Below are 24250 nucleotides of genomic sequence, written 5' to 3'. Positions count from 1 at the left end.
AGTGACCATAAAGCTGTTGGATTGTTGTAAAACCTCCGCTGATCCACTGAATATTTTTAGGGAAGGAAATCTGTGACCCTAATTAGTCTGGGCTAGTTCACGCCCACTCCAATATGATTGATTTTTAACTTCCCTTTTAAGTGGCCTAAAAAGCAATCCCACTACCAGCTTCTCAGGGCAAACAGGGATGAGCAATATATTTCACCAGTAACACTCACATCTCAAGAATTATTTATTTTAAAGAAGAACAGATAAAAGTACACATTTGTAAAACTATGCATTTTTCTTCAGATGCAGAATACAGCGAGACACAGTTTGAAACCATCCCAGTGGCTTCTTCAGAATCCTTGCCTCATTTTTTGGTTGAACCAGAGGATGTGTACATTGTAAAAAACAAACCTGTCACCTTGATCTGCAAAGCGACACCAGCTACGCAGATATACTTCAAATGCAATGGTGAATGGGTGCATCAGATGAATCATGTCACAGAAGAGACCATAGATAAAGTAACAGGTATGTCTGCACTTATTTCCTCAATTGTGAAAGTGCAAGTTAAATTTGAGGTATGAGGGATGACTGAATGCTTAATTAACGATTGCTTTGTCTAGAATACAAAGGCCTCAGTTTTAACTATCACTGACTAGCAGAAACTAGGCCCTGGATGGGTTCAGGGGTAGGGGGCAAGCATGAGTGGTGGCAGTGGTTAGTGTTAAAATAAGGGAAGTGAATTACCTCCCGACCCCAGGATCCCTCTGCAACTGGAAGGCAATGGGGATCCTGTCTTAATTATTTAGATTGGGACCTAGCTGTAATTTTACCTTGCTGAGCGAACAATTTCCAACCAAGGAAAATTTACTGAGAAATGCATTGAGCCTGGTAGAGGCTAAGTAGGGTGAGTTTTAAAAAGTTTTATTTTTTGGTTTCCTTGCAAGACATTCACATTCCTTGTGGAATGTGAATGAGCACTCTCACCCCTCTTGTCTTGCAAGGAAACCTTTGACCTACCCAGCCCATCGGCAAGTTCTGTCTCTGTACCTCCCCCATAAGGCTAATGTAATAATAACTTACTGCATTTGCCAATCACACACAGAGGCTTTGAGAGCCCTGTCAGAACTCCCTCAAGAAGACATATGATAATTTTGGAGAACTTTTCCCCAGGTCTCCACTGGTAGCCTCCATTACTAGAAATCTCCTATGGACTGTTAAAATCTCCTGGACCTCAAATTTGTCAATCGCCCTGAATGTATCAAATCCTCCCTGAGTTAAAACTGAGGTCAAAAAGCAAGTGATGAACTAACACATGGATTTGATGTTAGTTTTTATGCTAATATCTATAATACATTTTCTTGAAACAAATTACAGCTGTCACTTCACCGAGCCATTAAACAAATTGGATTGGAGAGACCAAACGTAAACTGGGCGACCGCTTTGCAGAACACATGCAGTCTGTCCGCAAGAATGACCCAAACCTCCCTGTCGCTTGCCATTTTAACACTCCACCCTGCTCTTTTGCCTGCATGTCTGTCCTTGGCTTGCTGCATTGTTCCAGTGAAGCCCAACACAAACTGGAGGAACAACACCTCATCTTCCGACTAGGCACTTTACAGCCATCCGGACTGAATATTGAATTCAACAACTTTAGGTCGTAAGCTCCCTCCCCCATCCCTACCCCCTTTCTGTTTCCCCCTTCCTTTTCTTTTTTTTCCAATAAATTATATAGATTTTCCTTTTCCCACCTATTTCCATTATAAAAAGAAAAAATATATATTTATTTATTTATTTATTTTTTTTTTTTACATCTTTTATGCTCTCCCCACCCCCACTAGAGCTATACCTTGAGTGCCCTACCATCCATTCTTAATTAGCACATTCATTTAGATAATATCACCAACTTTAACTTTAACACCTATGTGTTCTTTTGTATTATTGTTGTTGACATCTTTTGATGATCTGCTTCTATCACTGCTTGTTTGTCCCTACAACCACACCCCCACTCCACCTCTCTCTCTCTCTCCACCCCCCCCACCCCCTCCCCCCCACCACACACACCTTAAACCAGCTTATATTTCAACTCTTTCTTGGACTCGAACTCAAGTTCTGTCGAAGGGTCATGAGGACTCGAAACGTCAACTCTTTTCTTCTCCGCCGATGCTGCCAGACCTGCTGAGTTTTTCCAGGTAATTCTGTTTTTGTTTTTGTTTTGGATTTCCAGCATCCGCAGTTTTTTTGTTTTTATAAACAAAAAAAAGTGTTTTTTTTAAGGAATGAATGCATCGCTTGTGGCTTTGCTTCTTTCATGGGATGTGGGCATCGCTGGCTAGGCCAGCATTTTTATTGCCCATCTCTAATTGCCCTTGAGAAGGTCGTGGTGAGCTGCCTTCTTGAACCACTGCAGTCCTTGTGGTGTAGGTACACCCACAGTGCTGTTAGGAAGGGAGTTCCAATATTTTGACCCAGCGACAGTGAAGGATTGGTAATATAAACCCATAACTTCCGTGTTCCCATGCGTCGGATTTGGGGGGGTTACTCCAATGATGCGCTGGGGAATCCTTCTGGCAAGTTCCCAGGTAAGGGTTTGCATGGCAATTGCCCAGAAGTGCTAACTTCCTCTGGACAGTTGCACTGTGCTGAGAACCATCGGAAAATGCAATTGAAACTTCAATGGTTCCGCCAGGGTTATAGCAATAGTTATCCAGACAAAGTTAGAAGAATTAAAATCTCTTCTAACTTCTGGGTAACTACTGTAAAGATGCAAACTGACTCCATGGAACTTCCCCACAACCCCGACCATCTCCCACAACACCCCCCCCCACCATGGGCTTCGCCCCATCCACCTCCCAACCTCCGACACGTCCCACCTCACACCCTGCTCCCCCCACCAACCTCGGATATCCCCAACCAGCCCTCAGTCTCAGACACCCACCCCACCCCGGACCTCGGACTTCACTAACACCCTGACCTCAGGAGGCCCCCAACACTGCCCCCCCCCAAATCTCAGATCCTCCCCCACACCTCCTATCTTCCAAACCCCCGACCCCTGTAAAAAAGGGGGCATGGCCTCCTTGACTAAGCTGGAGCTAGACTTCGCTGGGGCCTGCAATGAATCTTTCGCTACAGACCCTAAGCAGCTCCGACAAACGGAAGTGTCAATGTTATTTTCAAGACTAGCTATGTAGGTATTTATTTCTTCTAGGGCAGAATCTTCGGGTCAGCGTGCGGGGGCGGTCCCCGCTCGCTGATGCATAAAATGATGCGCACTGATGCCAGGCATGCGTCCCGATGTCATCACACATCATTCAGATATTCAATTCAGCGGGCGTGCACTGGAGTCCTGCGCACCTGCCAAACTGACAAAGGCCTATTAAGACCAATTAAATATCAATTAAAATATTTAACTGAGCTGCCCATTCAACCTTAAGGTTGGCGGGCTGATGAAGAGCCCAGGTGGCCTTTGCATTTAGCATGAAACCTCATCCACGGGCGGGTTTCATGATGGTTTTTAAAGTTTAATAAAATTTTTTACTAAAATTCATTGACCTGTCCCAGCTCATGTGACACTGTGACATGAGGGGACCTGTCTTAAATTTTTTTTTGTCTATAAAAAAAATTTTAAAGATCAAACTAATCTCCCTGAGGCAGCTCTTTGCCTCAGGGAGATTTCTGTGCTCTTTCAAGCACATATGCAGAAGAGCACAGGCCCCGACTCAGCCTACTTCCGCCGCCTGTACAGGGAGCGCTCAGCGTTTCCGGGTGCATGTCACACTGGGCGGGCCAATTAAGATGGCGGTGCGCAGTTGCTCATGGGCGGCGATCGGCTGCACACCCGGCCACACTCGCTTCCATCCAACCATCCCAACGGGGAGAGAATTCTCCCCCTAATTTCTGCGGGTTAGCACTTTCCAATGCTAGTCAAAAGTTATGGCCCATAGTTTCAAGTCAGAATGGTGTGTGGCTTGGAGATGAACTTGCAGGTACTGGTGCTCCCATGTATCTGCTACCCTTGTTCTTGTAGGTGGCAGAGGTTGTGGGTTAGAAAGGTGCTGTGGAAGGAGTCGTGGTGAGTCTTCATGCTAATGATTTGTCTATATTTGTTGATGCCATTAATCCATCTCCATGATTGTAATCTTGAATTATTATGAAAAGCATTCTCTTAAACAGAAGATTTGGATTGGCCTAAGGGATGTTCTTCCCTTGATTTATTTTGAGTTCTCTCCTCTTTATTGAGCTGGATGCGACTTGTTTCAAGCTATATCCTGTCATTGTAAACCATCTTTTTCCTCTTTTGGGTGTCACATACTTTGTCCGTCCATTTGTGAGCTGTGATGCCATCTTTTTTCTAGATTGGTCGTTCAGCAATCCTTATATCTTTTGAACTGACTACCATAAGATGATCCAGAGAAGCAATAAAAATTTGACAGTTAACAAAGCAGCACTACATGCAGCACAACTGAATGTACTGTGCCAAGTGAGATCTTAAACATTTTGAGACATTTTAATTTCAAGGTCATGCTGCTGTATTAACTTTTTGACCAATTCTTCTGCTTCTCTTGGATCAGCCCTGTGCTCACTATGAAGATGCCATCAGGCTATACAAAGTCAACATCCCAGGTTGGACTCAATAGTGTTATTCTCTGACAGTAAAGGAGATGCCAGTCTTACCTATTATCATCATGGTGTCAGCAGCCAGAGGAGCCTCCACTTCAAAATGCCTTAAAGATCCCCTGCCAGTCAACAGCCAATCACTTTTACTGATTAATAGGCTCTGCAGCTGCTTTACTCGTCCCTCCATGCTGAACTGTACATATTTAAGCAGCACCAGGCAGTTGTTGACTGTGGAATGTTTAGAAACACGTAAACAGAGTGTGTGTGTGTGTGAAACAGATTGGTGCTACCCTAGAGTTTTAAATTATTGGTGCCATGTTGCTCCCTAGTAACAGACTTTCTGTTATCTTCATTATCTTTCATGTTTTCAGGCAGGTAAATCTGTTATAACAAGTCACAATTTCTCTATCAATATTTCATGCACTTGAAGTCAGTTTTCAGCTATTCAGAAAATTTGACAATCCAAGTCTCAGCACCAGAACGGATGATGAAACTCAGAGGTACAAGAAAATGGTAAATTTAATAACTTTTAGAAACAAGATACATTAAAAGTGAAGTGTGCATCATTTAGAAATAATGTCAAGCTTAAAATTAATATGTGAGAAAGCAAATGCAGAAAAAGAAAAGGGAGACAGAGAGAAGTCAAGCATTTTATATTTTGTTTCAGCTAAAATGTTTTTAAAGCATTTATATTAATAAAATAAAAGTGTCACAGCCACTCTTGACCAATTTTCCTCCACCCAATTATGAAAAGAAAGATATATCAATATTAATTTCTTAAAATGTATTATTGTGAAGATATATATATTTTTATATATCTTATTGTTGTAATAGGTAAATCTTACAAGTAATGAAATTGGTATAATTACTTATTGGCAGGAATTGAATCATTGATTTTCAACAGATAAATTCAAAGTTTGTATTAAATGTTCTGGTGTGCTTCCATAGATGTGTACAATAGTTACCTCAATGTTTTCCCTACATGTTAGTTGTTATGCTGCAGTTAGGGGCCATTAACATTTAAAAAGAAATCCAAATACCTAGTTTTAACCAATAGAACTACACCTCAAAACTTCACATTTTTAAACAAAAATAAATTGTAATTGCATATACAAGACTTAAACAGATCAAGAACTATTAACTCAACAATATGGTACATAATTACATATGTTATGCACTCAGTTTTATTTCTTCCTTCCCCCAAGAACTCTATTATATTTTATGATATCTTAGAGTTATTTACTTCTGTCGAGACCAACCCAAAGTATGCAATAGTCCTCTGGAACTTATTTTAATTCTTTTCAGTTCCAGCTTTTCTCCCAGGTAAAGCTATATTTTATAAGCCTTGTTAGATCTAACACCCATGATGCAGCCAGCTGTGAGCGGGGGCTAGTATTCAGCATAAGACAATGTTGGAAAGGGGGAAAAATGACTGGAAGATTTGTTTAGCTGGAAGCTGAAAGAAGAAATCTACAGTAATCCTCAATAAAAGCAGTTAATCTTGTTGCCTCAGTGGATACCTCAGTCCCTTGTTCTGGTTGCCTTCTCAATGCTTCTCAGCTAATACTATTGCTTTCCTTGCTACAAAGCTCTGTGAGGATTGCTGTAGACTTCTTCCACTTGTTGCGAGTTAGAGTAAGGGCGAATATCATCCAAGATTTGCACAAAGTGCAGTGGTGGATGGGAAAAAAGGACATTTTACCTGCTGGCCACAATGATGGCTTTTTGCACCGTATCATCCAAATCCCACCTCAATAAACACGCAAACTCAGGAAATACGCTGTTTTGCTGGTAGGCTGCCTCCGATTTGCCCGCCGTTTCATCACCTCACTGCTTCCTCGCACCAGGCGGAATAATTTAAGTGCAGCCTCACGCACACCTCTCAGTGCTTCCAGCCTAGGACTACTGCACAGAAGACATGGCCCCAAAAGGCAAGAAGACTGCATCCCTGAAACACCTTTTGGACACTGTGGAAGCCCGACATGACACCCTCTATCCCTGCTCTGGCCACAAGTGGGGCAGCAACATCACCAATCTGGCTTGGAAAGCAGTGACAGCGGTGGTCTGTGCCAACACCCTGCAAAAGAGGACAACCGCTAAGTGCGGAAACGAATGAATGATCTCCTTCATTCTGCCAGGGTAAGTCACTCTTCTCATCACCCTTAACTCAGACACTCACATACCCATCATACTTCCACAGGCCCTCACTCACTGCCAGTTCAAGGGACATCACCATTCACTCTCTCACACACACCTTCATTGTCCTTATCCTATCCATGGGACCACTCACCACCCACCACATCACAGGGACATTTTTCATCTGGCCTGGCAGACGTCCTGCTTACACACTCTCCATCTGTATTCATGCAGGACAAGCTGACACACAAGAGGGAGAGGCCACAGCCTACAGAAGGAATGCCTGAAATCAAGGTTCTCACGGACTTTGAAAATGGAGTCATTCAGCTGGCCGGCGAATGTCTGGACCATTCCTATGCTAACGGTGAGGTCAGTTCACCCATCATGCCGTCACCTAGCTGCTTCCTCACACTGGGCACCATATTTAAAGTGCAGCCGCGCGCACAACTCTCAGTGCTTCCAGCCCAGGACCGCTGCACAGAAGACATGGTCCCAAAAGGCAAGAAGACTATAGCCCCCACCAATTCAGTGACGCATGCCTGGGACACCATCTGGACACCGTTGGAGCCTGCTACGATGTCCTCTACCCCCGCTGTGGGTGCAGGAGGCCCATCAGTGTCACCACTCCAGCTTGGGGGACAGTGGCAGTGGTGGTCAGTGCCAACGCTGCAAAGAAGATGTTGACCATTCAGTACAGAAAGAGGGTGAATAATTTCATCTGTGCCGCCAGGGGAAGGCAACCATCTCATCACTGTAAACCCACACACTCACAAGCCCATTACACATTCATTGGCATGTCATTCTCTGCCCATTCATGGGACATCACTCACTCTCACATACACTCTCACATCTCCATCTGGCCTCATTTCCTCTTGAGACTGCTTCCTCAGCCCTTAACATCTTGAGGGCATTTGCACAGATCAACATGTGCCCCCCCTCACACACCCTAGGATACACCCTTCCCCAGTAATGCCCTAGCCCTGCAGCCTCCTCCCTTGCCTGAGGCTACTTCTCTCCCTTCCCCAAACAAGCCCTAGCCCTGTAGCCATTGAAAAGCCACCCCACACCTTACAGCTGGTCTTGTAAGTAGAAACTGGGTCTATACTCGATGGAGTTTAGAAGAATGAGGGGGGATCTGATTGAAACTTACAGAGTACTGAAAGGCCTGTACAGAGTGGACGTGGGGAAGATATTTCCATTAGTAGGAGAGACTAGGACCCAAGGGCACAGCCTCAGAGTAAAGGGAAGACCTTTTAGAACAGAGATGAGGAGAAACTTCTTTGGCCAGAGAGTGGTGAATCTATGGAATTCATTGCCACAGAAGGTTTTGGAGGCCAGGTCATTGAGTGTATTTAAGACCGAGATAGATAGATTCTTGATTGGTAAGGGGATCAAAGGTTATGGGGAGAAGGTGGGAGAATGGGGTTGAGAAATTTATCAGCATGATTGAGCAGACTCAATGGGCCGAATGGCCTAATTTCTGCTCCCATGGTCTTAAACCTGCCCTTGAGACCCTCTAAAAGTGATGTGCTGCTGCCTGCAAAGCATGGCACTGATGACCATGAGTGCTGCCCAAAAGACAAACAAGCCTCAAAGTCCCGAGTGAAGTGCAGTTTGCCAGGTGCATGTTGCTTATGTTCAGTCATGAAACATGCCGATGCACCTGGATGATTCAGCATGGGGGGGGATGATTCTGATCAGCAGGGCTTATAATGATATGCAGATGTATTAAAATGAAGTTCCTAACGTCCAGCAGCAGGAAACGTGGCCTGTCATTGCTGGACGGAGCGGACAATCTCAAACTTTTTGGTCTTGTACGCTCATGCCCGCCTTGACGCCAGACACCAACAGACATGGAAAATTCTGCTCTAAATCTTCCAGCAGCTTTAGCCTCACAAAATCCAAAGGGAGATTAACCCCCTGCATTCCACATAGAATGATAAAGATAGTATTTTCCTGGCTTAACAGTCAACTTGATTAACATCCATCAACTTTGACCATCTTCGTTCAGTGAGCTGTAGACTGTTAGAAGCCATTACAGTAGATTTCTTCTTTTAGCTTCAACAAATCTTCGAGTCATTCCCCTTCTCCACTTTCTTATACTGAATCCCAGCTCCCAATTGCAGGCTGCGTCATGGATTATAGATTTAGCATTTACTCTACTTCAGGTGCAGGTCTGGCTTTATCTCTCAACTTCCAAGGAGATACAAGCTACATAAGACCCAAAGCTCACACATTTCTTAGCTGCATCTCTCAACCAGCCTTGTCTACTGGTTATGTGCTAACTAAATTCGCAAAGATAGACTCAAAAACAAGGAAACTCAGTAAGCTCCACTCATCTCCATGGCAATGTGACATACAAAGTCTGTTCCCAGATATAAATGCAAATTAACTTTTTTTAATTGCAAACATTCCTTAATTCTGGGAATCCACATGAATAATTTATATCCTTTACTGGAATAACTGCAGACATCATGCCTCCAGTCCTTTAGCTAAGTAAGACCACCTGCTGTTTTACTCCGACTTTATCCAGGAAACACAAGTTACTTTTCGAATTGTAATTATCTTGAGTCTGTGTGGTTTGCCAGCCTACCAATGTTTACCATGACTTTTTTCCACTAAAATCTAAAAAACTATGCCCCTAAGGCTTAGGAGCTAAGACATTTGGTGTACAGAGCATAGTACACCAGAGTGTTTCCTTGAATGTATAAGTACACGTTATAGGTGAACCAGGCAAATACTTTAGAACAATGGTAAACTAATCTCTTCTTAGTTTTCCATTTTCTTTCATGCTGCTGCAGAAAAATTGATAGACCTGTGTCTATAGACCTACTTTCTCAACCTGCACTGTCACCTGTGTAATAGATTTTGTAGTATCATCGAATCATGGACAGGTTACAGCACAGAAGGGGACCATTCTACTTGTTGAGTCTGTGCTGACTCTCTGCAAAAGCAATTCAACTACTTCCACTCCCCAGCCCTTTTCCTGTAGCCCTGCATTTTTTTTTCTTTGGTAGTTATCCAATTCTCTTTTGAAACCTATTACTGAATCTGCCTCCATCACACTCTCAGGCAGTACATTCACGATCCTAACCACTTACTGTGTAAAAATGTTTTTCCCCCATGTCCTTGCTGTTATTTTGTCAGTCACCTTAAATCTGTGTGCTCTGGTTCTCAACCCTTCCACCAATGGGAACAATTTTTCTCTATCTACTTTGTCTAGACCCCTCATGATTTTGAAAACCTCCATCACATCTCTTCTCAACCTTCTCTAAGAAGAACAATTTATTTACATAACTGAAGTCTTTCACCTGTGGAACAATTCTTGTAATTTTTTTCTGCTCTGTCTCTAAGATATTTACATCCTTCCTAAAATGGGATGCCCAGAATTGAACATAATTTTTTAACTGAGGCTGAAACAGTGTCTTATAAAGATTCATTATAACTTCCCTACTTCTGTACTCTGTGCTTCTATCTATAAAGCCCAGGATCTTGTATGACCTTTTAACTACTTTCTCAACCTGCACTGTCACCTGCAACTAGTTGTGCACATATATTCACAGGGCTCTGTTCCTGAATCCCCTTTAGATTTTACCCTTTAATTTATATTCAATCTTCTAATTCTTCCTACCAAAATGTATCACTTCACGCTTCTCTGCACTAAATTCATTGGTCACATGCCCACCCATTCCACCAATCCTCTTGAAGTTTATCACTATCCTCCTCACAAATCAAAATACTTGCAAGTTTTATGGCATCTGCAAATTTTGAAATTGTGCCCTGTACATCCACAAAGTCACTTAGCTAACTTTGTATCTGTACTTTCATCGTCCTTTTTATTCCCTGGTCTTTAATTTTGCTAGCAAACCTATAATGTGGCACTTAATCAAATACCTTTTGGAAATCTTTATAGACAACATCAACTACATTACCCTTATCAACCGTCTCTGTTTCCTCATTAAAAAACAAGTTAGTTAAACACAATTCGCCTTTAACAAATCTATGCTGGCTTTCTTTAATTAATCTACACTTGTCCAAGTGACTATTAATTTTTTCTTGGAGTATAATTTCAAAAAGCTTTCCTACCACCAAGGTTTAACTGACTGGTCTGTAGCTGCTGGGCTTATTATTGCACCCTATTTTGAACAAGGGTGCAACATGAGTAATTCTCCAATCCTCTGCCTTCACTCCCTTACCTAAGAACAATTGGAAGATTCTGGCCAGCACCATCATAGTTTTCACCCCACTGGTATCCTTGGATTACATTCCATCTGGTCCAGTTGACTTATTAAGTTGAAGAGCCAGCCTCTCTCATACCTCCTCTTTATACATTTTTAGTCCATCCAGTACCTCAACTATCTCCTCATTCACTATGATTCCAGCAGCATCTTTGTCCTTTGTAAAGACAGATTCACAGTACCCATTTAGCTACTCAGCTATTCCCTCTGCCCCCATGCCTAGACCCTCTTTTTGGTCCCTAATTGACCTCGCCCCTCCTCTTTTACTATCATATGCCTATATGATAAACTGTTAAATTTTGCAAGTAGCTCCCACAGATCAGCTGGTCACTTGTGATTGACAGCAATTTTTTGTAGCTGCTGAGGAGTCCAAATATGTGCCTTGCAAGGTTATTTAATTCACATTTCTTTGACATGCTTGCTTATCATATTTGACATATTTCTTGACATCCTTACTCTGGTCACACATACAAAAGTTTAACCTTGGTTTTAATGGTGATTTTGATCATTTTCTGCTATTATTACTTAATTATCAATTTAATTATCCAGATGAGGCAACTCCCTTGTGCATCTGATTAATTCCCAAAGCAATCCTGTTCATCTGTCTGGTTATAAGAATGTTAACAGCTCACACATCTCCTAAATGAAGGTTTCTTGGCACCTTTTGACCAGAGGGCATTTTTTTCTCCTATAAACTGTGCTACTGATACACGTTTTGTAGAATTTTCAAATTTCATGTAATTCAGTATTAATATTAAAGTAATTAGCATCAAAATTTGAATATGTCCTACCCAGTATACTCAGCACATTGGAAAATATCCTGGGACACTGCCAACAAAATATGAGGCAAAGTGCCACAACCTTCTCTACTTCCTTCAGCATTTGCCATCTGCGGCAAAGTAAACAGGGAGGGAGAATGACATTTAACACTGTGAAGGATTTTGAATTGAATGTGCACTCTTCTAGTGAGAAAAAGCATTAAGCTAAATAGGAAATGGACTAGATGGATCCCTTACCTATTATCGCTTTATTCGGTTGACAATGTTTTCCAGCCCCATTGAGAATTTGGGACACTTCAGATGCAAATTGGCCTTGATTTTAACCCTCCTTTCTCTTCACATAATGAGAATAGTGTGAGAGAAGGCTTAGATTTGGCTATTTATGCTGCTTGATAGAAAGACTCTGCATTAATAATATGGGACCTGGGAGTTAAAATGGACTTTTAATATGCAAATCCCTCTTGCCTGCATGCCCATTTATCCTACTCCAGTAAGGCTTCTTCAGACAATAAAAATAATAAGCCTGTGGGATGACAGGAAATACCATTAACACATGGGACAGGATTTTCCCCCTGTCAGGCGGGCGCGCTGGGCGGGCCTGGGAACGACCACAAGACCAACCGCTGTTCACAATCAGGCTCAGACAATGATTTCATGCTGGCTGGCCAATTAACTTCCAGCCAGCGTGAAAGGCACGTTAAGAGCCTCAGCGCTGCTGGGGTGGGGGCGGCAGGAGTGCAAGCGCTGAAGTGTGTGCATCCACAGGAGTGCGCTCAGTGAAAGCTCCCTGAAGGCACAGAGCTGCCTCAGGGGGCTGAAGAGTTTTAACCAGCACAATAAATATTTGAAAAATAAGGAAATCATGTCCCCACATGTGAGTCACATGAAGAAGGACATGTAAAAAAAGAGGCTAAAAAATTTTATTCATTCTTTAGTCACTGTTCGAAACTTCATCCCACCCGTGGATCAGATGTTAAAAATACAAAGGCCGCCTAGCCTATTCGCCTGCCCACCAACTGAACGGTTAGATGGGCAGCAAAAAATTCAATTTAATCAATTGACTAAGGGCCTTAATAGGCCTCTTAATTGTCAGAGGGTGTGCTGTCATCTCATGCTTGCCTGCTGACCGAAAGATCGCGAGAGTGCGCGATGACATTGGGACGCTCGCCTGATGTCATTGCGCACTATTTCATTCCTGATTGGGTCAGGCTCGCGCCCGCCTGCGGAACGAAAAATTCTGTCCATTGAAGTTTAAAATTTGTCATCCTGAATAAATCTGGTAGAGCCTTGCAGTGCGCAGTCCAGTAAGATTCCCCATTGTCATTTGTTGTATGCTACAGAATCATAGTGAAGGATAAAGCAGCCTGCTTTATGAGCACCCCATCCACCACCTTAAACATTCACTCCCCGACCACTGGGGCGAAGTGGCAGTGTGTACCATAAACAAGATGTACTGTATCATCTCGCCAAGCCTCCTTCAACAGCGTCATCCAAACCTGCAACTTCTACCATCTAGAAGGACAAGGGCAGCAGATGAATGGGAACACCACCACCTGCAACTTTCCCTTCAATCCACAAACCATGCTGACTTGGAACTATATTGTTGTTCTTTCATTGTCGTTTGGTCAAAAACCTGGAACATCTGAATTCCCCCTCCCCCCAAAAGTACTATGCGTGTATCTACACCACATGGACTGCAGCAGTTTAAAAAGGCAGCTCAGTACCACCTTCTCAAGGGCAATGAGGGATGGGCAACAAATGTTGGTCTTTCCAGTTACACCTACATAAATGAATATGAAGAGAAAAGACTTGTTGCTTTCAGAAGCTAAAGATGACGATGATGAAGCAGGAATGGAAGGATTCCTTTCTTCACAGCATAAGAAGGGTGCATAGGAAAAGAAGATATGGGGCAGGACAGCCATCTGTCAGCAACCACAGAAAGGAGAAAATAAGTTACTGTCCCATTCTTTTGATGAATAAAAGTTGACACACCAAATGGAATCTCTTCACATCTGTTTTTCCCCCACCCTCACAAAATCCTTCACTGTCAAAAATTCAGCCTACTGTATTTCCTTCATGAGATGAAAGTCTAAATTTAATAGCCAACAATTTGTGTGCACAAAAAAAATCTGAATTACATGTGCACAAGCCACATTTACTTGTGAGAATAACATTCACCAAAAGGCCCAACTAATCCATATTCTCTACTTAAAACTACTTCTTGTCCCAACGTCCACCCTTTATGGCAGCTAATGCAATTCCTCTAACTCCTAATCGACTGCTTTTATGAGTGGCTCCGTGAGTTTGTGCATTAATTGGATGGGAAGAGACCCCTTGAGTTTGAGGTGACTGACCATGAGGGCTAGCACCATTTATCTTGCAGCATCAATGTATACTCAACGCATGTCTTGAGCTCCTCCAATTGCAAATATTGGAAGTAGCCTTAAAAGGAAGCAGGTTTACTCTCTCTTAAGAAACAATGGGCCAAATCTCCCATGGAGTGGCAATCACCATCGGACTGCCGCTCTGCTCCTATTTTCTTAGGTACTGGCGCTCCACATTGCTCAGCTGGACTCCTGACGCAGGCCTACTGAGAAATGTGGAGCATAGCTGCTCCTGGGTGGCTGGTTAGGGGTATTTGGCTGGCAAGGGCGTTGGATGGTTTGCGGGGTTGTCAGGGGGGTCGGGAGTGGGAGCGTAGTTAGTGGGTGGGGAGGGGTCAGGTGGTCGGGAGTTGGGGGGGTGTAGTCGGATGGCCGGGGGGGTAGTTGGGGGTGGGGTGTCGGGGGGTAATCGGGTGGCTTGGGGATGAGGAGTACAGTCAGGTGATCGAGGGGTTCGGGGGTAGTCAGGGGATAGGGATGGGGGCGGGCGAGGGGTAGTCAGGGCTGTGGGAGAGTAGTCTGGGGGTTGGGGAGTCATCAGGAGTTTGAGGGATGGCTGCTGCGGGCGTGTTGGAGTAATTGGGTGGTCAGGGCTTGTCCTGGATGGGAGGGTAATTGGGTGGCCGGGGATGTCAGGAGGTAGTGGTGAGGGTTGGTGGGTCTGGAGAGTAGCTGGGGGATCAGGTGGATATAGTCAGGGAGTCCAGTGGAGGCTGGGGGTATCAGTGTATAGTTACCCAGAAATTAGAACTGGTTTAATCCTTCTAATGTTCCCTGGGTAACTATTCTGGTAAGTGTGTCAGGACCGTCCGAATTCTCTGACTTTAGCTCAGAGTTTCTGTGGGTTCCAGATGCAGGGGAATTGCCCAACAGAAGCCCAAAATTCATGGTCAATTCCTGTGCAGTCCTGGCATGGGGACTTCCGAGGGGTCCCCTAGTGCATCTTCCAGAGTACCTCTGTGGTGCAACCCTCTGGGGAATGGAACATCTGCGCCAACATCTAAGAATATAAGAAACTGGAGGAGGAGTAAAGCCATTCATCCTTTCAATCCTTCTCCACCATTCAATCATGGCTAACCTTTTACCTCAAATCTACCTTTCTGCATTATCTCCATATCCCTTAATCCCCTTAGTACTTGCTTCCTGAAGTCCACTAGTGTTCAGCACTGATGCTAAGATGCTAGTAGTCCCCTAAGATCCCTGTGTCTCGGGTGTGGACTCAGTTATATGTTTAAATAAATAAGTTTCTGTTCTTACCTTCATGTTAGAAGTACAATTTTAAGTGGACGTTTTTAAAAATGTATTTAGATAATAATGAAATTAAAGGCATATGTTATATTCCATCAAGAACTGTATGTGTACAATGTAAATATGAGTGCTAAATCAAAGCATTGAAATATACACCTTTAAATGTATGATTATTGTTTACTAACATTAATGTGTGGAGTCAACTTACTGATTTAATATGTGTAGTACTGATTTCCAATGTGACCTATTATTTTGTCACTTTTTGAGTTCACAACAAAGCTCTGGTATGGAAAGAATGAAAAGCTTTTCTGACGGATTTTATTCAGTTTTGTTAGGATCTTGAAACAATCAGCACGCTCCTTTAATAATCGAAGAAATATTAATGTAGATTGAAAGGTAAAGAACTTCATTAAATCTTAAGTTTGATTTTCAATCAAACCTGTGTGCAGCATGTTTGTTAAGTCAATATGTGGGTGAACTATCAGATGGAGAAAGATTACACAGGAAAGGATGAACCAAGGGAGAATAAAAAATAGATGGTTTCTAGATACAATCACAGATTAGTGTTGATAATGTCCACAGAGCATGGGGATGAAGGACTGTAGTGGCATACATTAAAGGAATAGGAATGGAAGGAAAATTATTTGTTCATGTCAAGTATTAAATATTTCACCTTTGTATGTTATAGTCTGTGGGATGTATTTGATCTGCCCAGAGTTTTAGTAGTTTGTTTTGACATAAATTGCCTCAATATAACTTTATTTGAATTATTTTTAATAGTGCACATGCCTGAGTGCATTGTGATGCATGAATGTGCATTGGTTGGCTGAGCTTACTAAAGATTATTCTCTTTAATACGGAAATGTGTTTTTTGATGCCTTTTTCAGGTTGCCTTGGAGGTCTTGTTGCAGTATTGTGAAAGATTTGTGCAGTTAAAATAAAAATATCATGTGACTAGTCAATCAAGAGCTGCCTCATTATTCGTAACACCAGGTTTCAGAAGTAATTTATGTTCAGCAGCTTTTCACTGGATCTATTTGATTGCATTTCTACTTTCATCCACACAAGTGTTTTTCTTCATTTATTTGCAACAGAGAGGCGGAATAGCTCTATTGCAGTTGCCTCTCAAGCACCAGCCTAGGTACACCATTCAGGACAAGGGTATCATGGAAACAGTGTGAATATGACTGTATGAGTCACCAGAAAGCAGAACAAGCTAGTCGAGAATGATGAGGAGATTACCTTTTCCCCCCATTCGGGACAGGAATGGTCCTGATGCAATTTGTTAGCCCAGCTGAAATCACGCTCTGCACTAGCTGGCTAATGCAGAAGGAGCACAGTTATCGTCTATAATTGTACAGGTTTGAGGCTGAATCTAAAAAATATATAGGTTGGTGCATACCTTGTTTGTTAAGTTAATTTACATGTTATCTTCATCAGTTATGCTTTAAAATCAGTTGCATCCTTCCATCATAAGGTCAGAAGTGAGGCTGTTTGTTGATGATTGCACAATGTTCAGCACCATTCGTGACTTCTCAGATACTGAAGCAGTGCGTGTCTACATGCAGCAATACCTGGACAACATCCAAGCTTAGGCTTACAATTGGCAAATACCATTCATTTGACACAAGTGCCAGGCAATGGTCTCCAACGAGACAGAATCTAACCATCTCCCTTGATATTCAATGGCATTACCATCACTGAATCCCCACTATCAACGTCCTGGGGGTTACTGTTGATCAGAAACTGAACTGGACTAGCCATATAAATGTTGTGGCTACAAGAGCATGTCAGAGTCTAGGACTCCTGTGGCAGGTAACTCACTTCCTGACTCCCCAAAGCCTGTCCACCATCTACAAAGCACAAGTCAGGAGTGTGATGGAATACTCCCACTTGCCTGGATAAGTGCAGCTCCCACAACATTCAAGAAACTTGACACCATCCAACCAAAGCAGCCTGCTTGATTGGCCCCCCATCCACAAACATTCGCTCCCTCCATTGCCAACGCACAGTGACAGCAGCATGTACCATCTACAAGATGCACTGCAGCAACTCACCAAGTCTCCTTAGCCAACACCTTCCAAACCCATGACTGTTACCATCTAGAAGGACAAGGGCAGCAGACACATGGGAACACCACCACCTAGAAATTCCCCTCCAAGCCACTCACCATCCTGACTTGGATATATATCACTGTTCCTTCACTGACGCTGGGTCAAAATGCTGAAACTCCCTCCCTAATAGACTGGAGCGGTTCAAGAATGCAGCTCACCACCCCCTTCTCAAAGGCAATTAGGCATAGACAATAAATGCTGGCCCACCAACGAAGCCCACATCCCATGAATGAATAAGAAAAAAATCCTTCCATAAATACTTAGAGAGTAATATTGGATAAGGCATGTTTTGGGGCACAGGGATCATGATGTGTGGTTATGTTGCACCCTGTCCCAGTGAGGCAGGCAGTACTCAACTAGCCTCCTTGTCCAAATGATTTTGACATGAAGCCCAGTGCTGCTGACTGGCTGTATGCCCAACAAGGGGTCTAGCAGCTTGGCTAGTGTGACAGACAAGACAGACCACTTAAAGGCAGCCTGACCCTCTTAAAGGGAAGCTGCACTCAGGGATCCAGCAGCTGCTGTAATTATTTCTGGAATACTTGGCCGGAAGGGAACTGCAACGCAAACTGAGCAACAGGCAAGGGACAGGGTGCGCAGGTTTTCCGACTCAGTGCCGCAGGCATAAAGGTAGAAAGAAGAAAAATGTCTGCTTCTGCCAGGTGCCAGCAGGTCCTCAAAACACAACCTGAGAAGGGAATGGGAGCAGGTGACCACAGATGTTAATTCCCAGAGTTTTGTTTTGAGGACCTGGCAGCAATGCCAGAGAAAAGATCAATGACCTCACATGGGCAGTCAAGATCAATGAATGCATCTTCTACCCACTGTTCTGCCAACATCTTATGTTGTTCAATGCATCACAGTCCCATTATTCACCTATCAGCAATCAGGACTCATGCCTAACATTCAGATACTCCCTCTCACCCTCACACATATAACAATACTTACAGCCTCACAAATGTTTCCATGTACCTCCACCTATTCACCTGTAGTAGGCAGATCACCCAAGTTCATCGCAACACACTCGCTGATAATCTTCATTCTCTCTTGCAGGATGACAGGGTCTATTACAGCAAGGAACAACAGTGAACCAGAGGGGGATAGGTATGCTTGCATCAACTTAGCACTTTGGAGGAGACAGTGCTCAGCATTGCCAGGCTATTATCTTCAGCATCACCAAGAGCATTCAGGATAATGATATGTTACTGCCTTATGCCGCTTCTCAAACCCCATCTCACCCTCATCTTACTATCTGGCATGAAGTACAAGCTGTAGATCATGTGACCACTGACCGCTTACTTTCCATCCCACCCCATTCCCTCCTCCTAACCCTTCCAATCTGCATTCCTATTTTCAGGTACCCAAGAACTGCCACCTGGACACTCACTGCAGCCTCAGCACATAGAGCAACAGATATACCAGAACTCGGATGAAGAAGCGTTGTCACTTGAACTGACACCCGCAACCACCAGATCAATACTGGCATTATGCAAACTTTAGAGGGTGCTTAGAGGTGGAATCTGAACGTGGTGAATCACTGGACACAAATGAGCTGCAACCAGGCCGGGGGGAAAGGATAGTTTATTAGCCAGCACAATAGAGGTCAAGGTCACGCATGAGGGCTGCAGTGAACTCAGCTGAGGGCTTTGAAGAGATGATATACAGGAGAATGCTGATGGTCATGTTTACCAAGATGCTTGGTGCATTGGCACATCTGCCAAACAGCCTACTGTCACTGTCAAGAAGCGGTACTGTACAGTCACTGTAGGGGCTAGCTCCAACATGATTTAGGGATTCATGCAGAGCATGGAGCCCATCCTTTTAAGTGTGGAAGCGGTAATGCTTGCAGACTGTGATGTAACATCTGGTGGATGATGTCTCCATTTCCATTGCAGCACTGACTGAAACCATCCAACCTCTGAGTGCTGCATTTGAAGCTCAGACTGAGGTAATGGGAGCTATGCTTGATGCCATTCAGGCTCAGGCTGTTGCCATCATGGCTGTGGATCTCAGTGCTCAAAGGGCCATGCAGGCTCTCACAGCAGATCGGTAAGCACAACCTGCTATCCACCCTCAGGGAGACAGCATTTGTGCTCCTGCCACTGCCACTTTAGCAGTGCTCTTTCTGTGTTTGTCAGCCTTCCAGCCTAGACTGCTGCCACCCATGTTGAGGTGGTACCATCTGAAGCTAGGCGTTCTATGGTCAGGACTGCTTGAGGTCATCCTGCAAGGCTCCTGCACTGGCTTTCTGCCAGCCATGCTGTAGCCACTGGGGTATCAATGTGTAGAAGCACTAGAACAGGCAAATGCACCCATAAGACAGATACTAAGGGAATTCATTTGTTCAGTTTTGTGTGTATTATTTTGAGTATGGTTGTTATGGAATGGTTTTTTTCATTGGTGACTTTTATTTCAGGATTTTGGGCAAGATCACACCATAACAGTACATAGCAAATGGATTGTAAAGAGGGAAATTATGGACCAATTGTGATGTGGGTCAAGATCAAGTCTGACCATTTGCTTATGGATAGCCAGTTCAGAGCAAAGCCTCCTTCTCGTCGTCCTGTTCTCCCTCCTCCTCCTCTTCCCTCTGTGCATCCCCTCTCTTGTGTTCCATTTCCAAGTGATGGCGAGGGATTGCAATCTCAGTGCTTGTTACTAAAACAGACCTTTTTCATGGCAGGCCAACGAACTCTTCTGACCTCCTGGTAAAGATCCAGCACTTTCCTTGAAAATCCCAAGTTTTCCAAACTCCACCAATAACCCAGAACACTATACTTCCATTAACTCTGCATCAGGAAAAGCAAATCAGAAGCACCTCACCTGGAAGTTGGATGGTTAGCACATTAAACAAAACTAGTGCAGAGGTGCACGGAATGCATGTTTGGCCAGGAGCATTTAAGAGAGGGTGTTAACTGGACCTGCATGATCCAAAATGGCAGAATGTGTGCCAAATCAGCATTAGACGCAGTTTGATGTCCCAATCTGCCCACTCTGCTTGAGTCCAGTGAACAAATGGCATGGCCGCGCTACCGCCCTGACAGTCAAGACAGACCACATCGGAAGAGACTGAAAGCATTTGAGGCACCATTATTTGAGTAGGGGGCTTCTATCAACAGCTCTACAGAGCCCAATTTCACAGTCTTAATGTGTCTGAAATATTATAAGTGGTTTTACAAAGATAGTGCATCTTAACAATTATGTCCACATTCATTATGCATTTTTTTTAACTTATGTTGAAATTTGGAAATCAAAAAGGAAATTTGAGGTCATGGCAATAATTAACAATTAACTTGTTAAACCTACATATAAAATCACACATACTCCCTGTTTTTTGCTTCCTGCTTTGCAATCTGCGTGTCTCGATAAGGCTGCTTTAAACCTGATTGGTTGAAGGGCCTTGCTATTGCTTTCCATGTTCACAGATGCCACACATTTCTTGTTGTGAGTGTCGAATTGGAAAAGATGTCATTTCAGTGGCTATCTCCACAGGCAAAAAGTCACTGAGTAAATGGATGCAAGGTGAATGCCAAAAGCTGTTCCTTCACTATTGTAAGCAAAATCCAAGCTTTTGAGCTACTGTAACTAATCTGAAATATTCACACATGAATTATTCATAGCCATCGTGACAGGGTAGCACAAAATATTCATTGCTGTGCTTCCCTACACTTGAACTGCTGTGCTTCTTATTTAATATGTTCTAGTTCCCTGACCTCAAACTTTCTTCATATAAATAGTTCATTTTTAGATTTTATTCATTATAATGACAATGCTACAATAACATTTCTTTGCTTACAATATTCGGATGTACATAATGATCCAAAAAGATGTTATCATAACATCAAAAGAATACTTATTGCTCTACTCACTTACAGTGACTTGTGTGGCGCTATCAACACTGGTAGCATGGATGATGTAGGGTTGCCTGAAGCCTGCATCATCAGCACTTCAGTGTATGTGTGAACCAATTGAAGTGATACATTAAATGAGCATGTCCTTTACAGGGTTTTCTGCATCTCAAAGCCAGCAGGCAAGTGCTAAGCCCTTCACTGGTCTCTGTCTAGACATGGCATCGCCACCCCACTCCTTCCAGATAAAGCACATCCTGGAGGACCAGAGATGGGTGTTCTTGCCATTCATGCATGAATACATATTATTAGGGTGTCCCTTTAGTCAGTCACTTGTGCTGACCTTGCACTCCAGCCACACGAAAAAACCCTCCTCGCACCTCAAGGGATCTCACTGACTGACTAACTGCATGGTCATGGTCAGTTTGGGAAAATGGTGCATGTCACCTTTCAAGCTCCCTCCACCACCTTCTATGCTCCCCCTCCGTCACCCACCAACTTTCCTCCATTACCATAGACCCACTCTATATCACCATTCCTCTCCCCTCTGTCCCCAATGAACCTCCCCCCATTGCTCTGGATCCTATCACAATCCACCTCCACGTGTCTTTACTCCTCTCAGAGTCACCACCCATTACCATCCCCATGCCCACTATGACCATGCCCCCTCCTATTATCCGAGCCACCTGTCTTGACCCCTCCATGACCTACCCAATTAGACCTTCACCTACCAGACTGTCACCCTAGACCTGCCACCCTACCACATCTCACTGACTGACTAATTCCTCCTATCACCAGTACCCTGAGTTCTGCCCCGAGGACCCCACCATCAATACCACTGACCACGCCTTCTCAGACACTACTGCACACCCCCACCCCCACCTCCCCTGTCCAGCCTACCCACCTTCCCACCTTCACCTGGCTCCCTTGTCCAGCCTTGGCACAACGTTTGCTAATGGCACTTGAGTGAAGTTATGCGAGACCCCCAAGAAGGGGAAAACAGCATCTATGGACCTCAAGTTCATAGAAGAGGTGCACACCAGGTACATACACTTATATTAATTCGTAAAACTGAGCGTTCTAAATTCTCACTGGTGTGGATCTAGATTTGTAGGACCAACTTAATTCTGGTGAGGTGGCCTTTTAGTGAGCATGCATGAGATGCTAAAGCATGCAAATGGGGTTCCTGACATTGTTTTTTTGGGAAACTCGACCTACCTTTAAATTGTCTTGGAAGTTGGGAGAACAAAATTCCAACAGCTTATCCTGCCATTGTGAAACAGATTTTTTTGCCTCCCGCCAAAAGCCTCCACCCGCACAATTCCTGCTGATGGCAGGAGTGGAAAATTCCACCCTATCTCCCTATTTATAAAACTTTGGATCCCACATGCTTTCAGTGACAGTGATTCATTGACCCACTTTAAAATGTGCACTTCTGAACTTCTGTGTCTTTCTGCTCCTGTTCTTTTTTTTGAAAAAGCAGTTTTACCATTCAGTGCATGTTTTCCTCTCATTCTTCCTCTCAAAATATATCACCTCACCAGTCCCTGCCGAAAATGGCATATGCCATCTTTTCCTCAATCCTGAAATTGCTCATAACCCTCTTTTTAGTTAAGCACAATCCCTATTTGTGTGTGATCTGCAAAGTTTAAGATGTTGTCATACCCAAGTCCAGAAACTTGCAGTTTCTATAATCCCTTTGATCTTCTCAGGATATTTCAAAGTGTTTTACAATCAATCAATTACTGTTGAAGTGTAGTCATTTATTTTGTAGGTGAACCGAGGAAAAGTACTCATTTTGTATCTCTGTCATTTTTCATCCATCATTAGGATTTGCCCTTTCATACTGAATTGGCTCTACCCTTCCTTTAACTATTTTTTGAAACTTCTATGAAGGTAAGTTTCACCTTCACTGCTTAGAAATTAAAATATCAGGGATAAAATAAAGGGATGTTGACTCACCTCACCCCATGACTGCCTTTTCAGTTTGAAGAAAATTACTCCAGGATTTAGAAAATCCTTTACTATTTCCCTTTCTGTTTCCCACCAGTTTTTTTTTAAACTAATACCTTCTCTTAAACTTTTGCTTTCTTCTCTGTAGTTTCTAGATTTGGCTTGATTTTCATTCATGTTATTTGACCTACATTTTGTTATAATGTCGCATTTTAAATTATTTATTCACCAATGAACTCCATGGTTTGCTGCTTCGTCTTTATTTCCAGTAGAAATATGTCTAGTCTATACTCTAACCATTACTATGTTGAATTGTTTGTACCGTTTTATTCGCAATTTTTTCTTTCCATTTTATCTGGATTAATTTCATTTTTATATCATTGAAACTGCCTTTATCCAGTCTAATATCTTTGTTTATCACTGTTCTCTCCGCTTCTCATTTTTATATCAAATAAAATCAAATTATATTATACTTGATGTTTTCTACCCTTACATTACCTACTCGCCACATTCATTTCCTAGGATTAGATCCATGACTGCCTTTTACCTTGTTGGGGGGAATTAATTAGAAGTCAGACCTGGATACATTGTAGAAACCTTGTCCTATTGATAAAATCAGTTCATTGTTAAATAATACAATCCATGATTCTGTTGTCATGATCGCACACATTGGGCTGAATTTTACTGGTGGTTTGGTGGGGTTGTGGGGGGTGGTGTTTTGGGTGATCAGGGCAGTGGGATGGGGAAATACAGTGACGGTAAGTCCTTGAAGGGCTCACAAAAGAAGTACACCACCTCTTGACTGACCACCAGCCCGAGCAGTGAAAGCTGCTGGACTGTACTCATGACATGGACATCTTGCACCACGAGTTAAATCCCAGCTGCGGTGGGACGTGGCCTATAATTGGCTGGTAAAATTGCAGGAAGGTGGGGGTAGTGGCAGGCGGG

At 43.3% G+C, this 24250-nt stretch overlaps 1 protein-coding gene across 1 annotated transcript in view; it reads left to right on the top strand.

Annotated features, from left to right (window-relative positions):
* The first annotated feature begins 275 nt into the window (after nt 1–275).
* The window catches only part of unc5a (unc-5 netrin receptor A), a 293027-nt gene continuing 269052 nt past the window's right edge, over nt 276–24250 (top strand). Inside the window, exon 1 of the mRNA XM_041194385.1 lies at nt 276–513. Within this exon, the coding sequence (XP_041050319.1) occupies nt 276–513 (238 nt within the window). The remainder of the gene's footprint in view (nt 514–24250) is intronic.

Source organism: Carcharodon carcharias, chromosome 8 (genome assembly GCF_017639515.1).
Source record: "Carcharodon carcharias isolate sCarCar2 chromosome 8, sCarCar2.pri, whole genome shotgun sequence".
NCBI classification, from domain to species: domain Eukaryota; kingdom Metazoa; phylum Chordata; class Chondrichthyes; order Lamniformes; family Lamnidae; genus Carcharodon; species Carcharodon carcharias.
This window is presented reverse-complemented; position numbering and strand designations above follow the sequence as displayed.